At 41.3% G+C, this 6,684-nt stretch overlaps 1 protein-coding gene across 1 annotated transcript; it reads right to left on the bottom strand.

Moving 5' to 3' along the window:
* Window positions 1-2,669: 2,669 nt before the first annotated feature.
* LOC124203483 lies at window positions 2,670-3,464 on the bottom strand. The gene has a single exon (XM_046600158.1). It carries the CDS (start codon window positions 3,462-3,464, stop codon window positions 2,670-2,672), a length of 795 nt encoding a protein of 264 aa, XP_046456114.1.
* Window positions 3,465-6,684: the final 3,220 nt, after the last annotated feature.

The raw sequence follows: 6,684 nt of genomic DNA on the forward strand, positions 1-6,684 counted from the left end.
AGACCTAATATTAGATCTGTTTCGTCTCTCTATTTGCGCTTATGCCGTTTTGCCATTTGACTAATGATCAAAAACCAGAGCAAGAGGTCCCCTTTTTTGACACTCTCAACCTCAAGTCATAAGCAGTTTTCTATAATGTACTGCGTATAATAATCCTTTGTAGATGGAGAGCGCAACATTCCTTTTATTTCTTCGGGTGTCCTTTCATCGTTTTTCGATATTATACAAAAAGTGGAGCGTTGCGACCAAACGGCCCGACCGAGCGCTCCAAATTAGCTGCACTCATAACGTCCACATCTGCGGTATACGGTAACTAATGATGAACATGGGAGGTAAGAACATTGAAGTGGACGGCAACGAAAAATTGATCCAAGTGTCGGATATCCACCAACCGAGCCTGCTGACTGCTGGGCACCTACAACTCAAATGTCTATAGCTAATGGATACACACAAAATGAGACCCTTTTCTACTTTAAATTCTCAATTTATAATTTATAATAATATATAGCCGGACTGTGTATGTGCGCCGACACTGATGGCTCTCTTATAACAGTCACCCTTTTTTGCTGGGCAGTATCCCAACCAGGTTGGGTTTTTTTTCTAATGGACGAACGAGAAGAGAGTCATAATCCAACAGTTAAGAAATTACATTAGAATTACATTACATAAGAACTAGCTTCAGGAACGCCATGTGGCTCGAATAAAATACAAATAAAACTATTTCGCCTCTCAATGCTGTTTGTACACACCCTAATCTTTTGGGGGGAATGGATTTTCTGTCGGGTCAGATCGGGATCAGATCAGAAGAAAAAGAAAACCAACGAGTTGACAAATACTTTAAAGTATATATATTTACATAAAGAAAAAATAGTATATCTTTCCAAAATAAGGAAAAAACAAAATGGTCAAACAAATAAAATTTCCTGGATACAGTTTTGGGAGTAACAACTAACAGTCCAAGTGTCTTTTTGCCCTATCTTGAATTTCATCACTAATCGAGAATAAATTTCACACATTTTCATCCGTTTTAAGTTCGCTGAATCAAAATTTTGAAAAAAGCACCCGAGGGAAGAAAGAGCAGAAAAGAAAAGTATGAAATAAAGAGGAGCCCATACTTCTTCTCCCTTTTCTTCCCTCGACCCAATTTTCTGTGGATTCAGTCTCTAAAAATACAAACATTAAGGGAAACTTTTTAATTTAACGTATTTTAATTGAAATACGGAACAACAGTTGATATCAAAATTCTTTGTTTTCACAACAGTTATTGAGTCATGTTGTGGATTGTGTTAGGTTTGATATTTCTGGCCATACCAATATATATGACTACCAATGGATACATCTTTCTTTAGAAATAATCAGCTATAAGTCTCATTCTTGTATAACTTTTTATAAGCTTTACTTCGTTTAACTGTCGCCAGGAGTAGTCAGTTTGGTTTCTGATTACGTGCATTACGGAATGAAAAGCGAGAATGGCGGTTTCCCTACATTTGTCGATGTCAGTGATTTAAGAGTACTTTCGTTCCAACTATGGATTTATGGATGGAACATAAAATGTTTAAAAATCCTGTTTAAAAACTTCTTTCTGTGGTTGTATATTATTTTGGGATTATTTAAATATTTTTTCTAAAATCACAATTTATTATTTTAAAAAATTAATATTTTCCTTATTACAAGCGTCAATATTCACACCATGATAAATTCTCAACTACAGTAAATTCATTGAATGTTTTATTTTTTCATTAATAGATGTGATTTAATTTTTGCTAAAACGATCAATTTAGCAAGGATCACTCTTCTGACAACAAATAATGTGAATGAAATCAGAAAAATTATAATTTGGAAAGAATGAAAGAGAAAAATTGTATCGAACAGATACGAGATTACGAATTTAAACCATTTTTAACTTCTCAAACAACGGTTTGAGCAAGGGTTGGGGACTGAACGCACCCAAGGAAGAGAGGTCGAGAAGGAGTGTATGAACAGGGGGTTTGCAGTGCAAAACCATACGATCCCATTTTTTCCATTGTTTTCAAGTAATTTTTAAATCTAATTGACAGCAGGCTGGGCTGTTAAACGAAAGAACCCAAGTTCGAATCTTATTTCAGCAAATTTTGTACATTAGCAAAAAGAACATTTGAAATTTTGAATTGGTGAGTAATGATGTCGAGTAACCCAGAGGGTAGAAAGACTCGAGTGATTACCCGCAAAACCCAAGTTTAGCATGGCAGTCAGGCCCTGGCGTCAGTTGAAATACAAAATTCACACACTCAGTCGATAAACACTAGAGAACAAGTTCATACCTTTTACTGGGTTCTCCATACTTCATGGTTTCATAAAAATTCCGAGTGACATTATTAGCTCATTACACGTAGCTCTTGTTAAATGGAAACTCGAAGAAAATCAAGATTGACGTAATATTCCGTCTTAGCAATTGCACAATTTTGCAAATTAAAAAAAAAAACAGCTTAACAATTTTTGGATTCTCTGTTCGAGATGTAACGTTTTCCCGGAAGTGTTTGCCGGTTACATACCGAAAGTAAAGAGAAATAAACTAACACTTAGAAATGAGGTGTAGGCTCATTGACTTCTTTTTCACAGTGATCTATTAATAGCTCAGAACATTCCATTTACACATTTGGGGTAGGGAAAAATGGTGACAATGGGGCCACCTAACGGGGGCCCCGAAGGCAATAATCATGAAGATGACGAGGTAGGCGACTCTGACGGCCAGATCTGTAAATAGGCTGTTGGGGTGTCGGTATATTCCCAACATACTCCCCACCAGAGCCCGTATCGTCCGGCTCGACTTCTCCGATTGCTGGATCTGGATCGTTTGGCGCTGGATCAAGGGGAGCCAGATCTTCAACTGGCTTTGGTCCTGTTTCATCTTGGGTGATTACGTCTTCGGGTTCTTGGAATACTTCTAAGGGATATAAGCATTGAATGGCACGATTAATATGATTACCGTTAGCGGTCCGGAGAACGACCGATCGAACAAGTCCATCACGACTCGGTCTAAGTTCGGTGACTAATCCGGTCGACCACATCAGGCGTTTGGTGTGCTCGTCGTGAATAAGCACAACTTCACCAAGGCGAATTTTTCGGTTGGATTTCCCCTTTGAGTGGAAGTTGTCCAGTTGCATGACATAATCATCGATGAATCGGGCGCAGATGTTGCTCACATATTCCCTTCTCTCTTGGTCCATCGCGATGAGAGTGGCACTAGTGGAAGTGGGAGCCAGCAAGTTGACGGCTGGCTCCGGGGTGGCACAAGTCGATCGTCGATTGTTAAGAAATTGGTTGGGAGTGATAGGGAGTGGCTCATCTGCTCCGTCACTGATATAATTGAGAGGACGCGCGTTAACTACACTTTCAATCTCGATAAGACTTACTTCGAGTTCGTCGTAGGCTAAACAGGCTCTGCCGTTGGAGCGTCGTAATAAATCTTTGACGCTCCGCACCATCCGCTCCCAAAATCCTCCCCACCATGGCGCTAGGCTGGTGGAGTAAATCCAAAGAAGTTTTCATCTGGCGAGTAGATCTAGGACGGTTGGATCGGCTTGTAGAATATTTAAGTGGCGCTCGACACAGCGGAATGTTTGTGCATTGTCGGAATACATTGTAAGGGTCGTTCGAGACCTTACTTTTACTTATACTAAATAACACACAAGTGATCATCAGAGGATGACGCTTATGTATTACACTTTAACACTACACATACAGTACAAGCAGACAGTTCACAAGAGACCACAAGAGATAGTTAAGGCTTATATTCTCCAGAGGCGAGTCCGGAGCAGACTGCCTTCTGGAGGGAAACACGGGGCCTTTTATACTGCCCGAGACGCGTGAGTCATCGTGAGTCATCGTCTGGGTATTTAGGTCACGCCGGTGTCGCCGTTGAACTGTAGACGGTGGTGGACGGAGTTACTGTGAAGGTCGTGAGTGCATCCGCACTTGAGCTGCACGCGTGCACCCGCACTTGAACTGCGCGCGTCCCTGGTGCGCATGCGCGTGCACTGCGTATGAGCGCGGGTTGCGCATGCGCGTGTGTTGCGCATGCGCGCGCAACTGTAGATGCGCCGCTATACTTGGCTGGCTGCTCGTGCGCTCCCGTGGCTGGTTCCGGACACAGTACATGACAGATACATATAGTTAAGCCGATCCTTACACACTCCCCCTCTTTTATTTGCACTCCGGGCAAATCAAAATATTTGGGATAAGTATCGGGACACTAATACAGTATACATGATTATTGAAAAACAAAATATTTCAAAATACATGTCATACAAAACTGAAAAGGAATAATGGAGAGTGAAACATTGTCCAGAAATGAAGGCAGACAAATAAAAGAAGCATATTTCAAAGACATAAAATTTAAATACTGGTCATCCTCTTTTTGAAATGTGTTAAAAGTAAATGGTTATATGTTGTTTCCGTTCATAAAATGATGGAAAAAGAAATATAAAATCCAAATTAATATTCAAATTGTTAGAAAAAAGTATTTTTTTTTCGTTTCTTTATATGTTTTAGGCCAGCTACTGACCGAGAGAGAGGGGTGGATAGGACAAGTGGAGTACGCTTACATTTTATTAGGGTGGCTACTGTTACTGCTAAGGGGAATGAGGGGGTGGTTAGCGCAAGTGGAGCTGTTGACATATATATTAGTCTTGCTTCCCCGAGCGGGAGGGTGAATTGTTACAACCAGTTGACTTTGTAATATATATGCTCTTGGCTGACTACCCCGCTTGTGAGAGTGGAGGTTCTTTAAAAACTGGCGAACAAATTTGCTTCTGGCAAAATTTATTTTAGGGGAGATTTTGTATGTATTGTACGGATTCATTCTCACTTTGTTCGTCTACGTGTGAAGATGCCACGTTCTAAGCGAGTGCGCAAAAGTGTAAATTACGCCGAATCGGATATTAGTTCACTCACAGAACCTAGTTCACAAGTGTATGATACGTCACGACGCCGCTCACGTCGTGCACGTGATCAACTCCCCTTCTCCCCAGCCTCGCCTTCTGTTATCGAAATTGTTCCCGAAAGGGAAAGTAGCCGTAGCAGTATGCCTCCTTTGGAGCCTATTTTTCCACCGACACTCCTCCCCGCCGAAGAAGAAAGCTTTCGTGTTCCGTCTCCCTATGATTTCGGCTATCAGCAAGTTTTGGAAGCTTCCTATCTAGGGGCTTTACTAACAAGTAAGTTGTTTCGAAACATTTTTCTACGTTCATAATTATGAATGCTCAGTACATTTTTCATTTATTATTATTGTAAAATTTATTTATTTTTTTTTTAATTTTTGTAGGCCAAACTACTTTGGAACGGATCGCTGCTTATCGCGCCTTCCGTACACAGATGGATGCATTACTCAATACTTTGTCGCCTGATGACGAGTATTCAGTTATACTCCCAGATCGTCATTAACCCTTTTTTTAAATTTGTCCTGATCATTGTATCTCAACAAAGAAAGTGTTATTGAAAATACAATTCGATTTTTCCCTCATTCATTTTATTTTTTTTTTTTTTTTATTTATTTATTTTTTTTAACTGAGCAAAAGGCTGTATACTACGCCCTTATTCTCATTTAAATTTTTTATTTGGGAGTAAAAAGAAAAGCTGTATAAGCTGCTAGATATTTAGACGAAAGGTAATACAATATTTGAAGGTAAAAACAAAGTACAGGATACATGTCTTGTTTATAAAAAAATGAAGAATAATGTTTAATTTTTTTTAAATCCGAGTCGGTCTCCAACATCCTTTCGCCAACCAGCTGCTGGATCCCGATCTGGATGAGGTCAGCGTCGTAAGCAAGGCGGCGAAGTTGGTCTAAGTTCCGCCTAGCCTGCTTTGCGGTCTCTCGAAGGCGTGTTAGTGTGCGCCGGACCTCTTTCAAATGCCCCGGCAGACTATCTTCCACCTCGAAAGGCCCCTCTTGATGACGCTTTGACTTTTTTTCTGCTGGCTGCGGGTCCACGATGTCCCAGCTGCCTTGATGCGTCATTAATGCCTCTACTTCCTGGTCGGTGGTATACGCCGACCGCTTCTTCATTCTGATTGGGGGAAGCGCAGGTCCTTGGGTAGGCGCCTCCTCTTCTTTTCTTCGCTCGTCCGGCGATGCAGGAGACGTATGCATCAAATTTTGATGCAATTGCCTCCAGTCGCTTATGATTCGTTCCGCGATGATTTCTACCTCCGCGTCTTCTACCTCTATGTCCTCTTCTGGCTGCGCTGGTTCTGCTGGTTTGTCCATGATGATTTCACGCACGCAGGTGAATGCTGATCTTGATTGAGGATATGATTGACTTGGGGGCTCCTGCAGCAACTCCATGGCGTGTATGGTGGTGTTACTTCTACTGGCTAGAAGAAAGGCAGCGTCGTCAGCGTCTGGTAGTCTGGGTCTGGGCCGCAAGTTGTAGGCCGCTTCATCCGCCGCTGCTGCCGCTGCTCCTGATGCTGCAGCCGCCTCGATCTGCTCGTTTACAGACAGTGTGGGTTGCTCGTCTACTTCCATTTCTATTTCTTCTGGTTGTTCTTGTTTGAGTGCAAGATTCGTACTGAAAGTTCTTCTGAATTTTGTAGGCCTTCGTTCTCCTTTATATACCAGTTTCTTTGTTGATATGATATTGTATCCGTGAACATCTGTTAGGCCTACTAATATTTCTTGAGTGTAAAATGGGATTGCTGATA

Source organism: Daphnia pulex, chromosome 10, assembly GCF_021134715.1.
Source record: "Daphnia pulex isolate KAP4 chromosome 10, ASM2113471v1".
Taxonomy (NCBI): Eukaryota; Metazoa; Arthropoda; class Branchiopoda; order Diplostraca; family Daphniidae; genus Daphnia; species Daphnia pulex.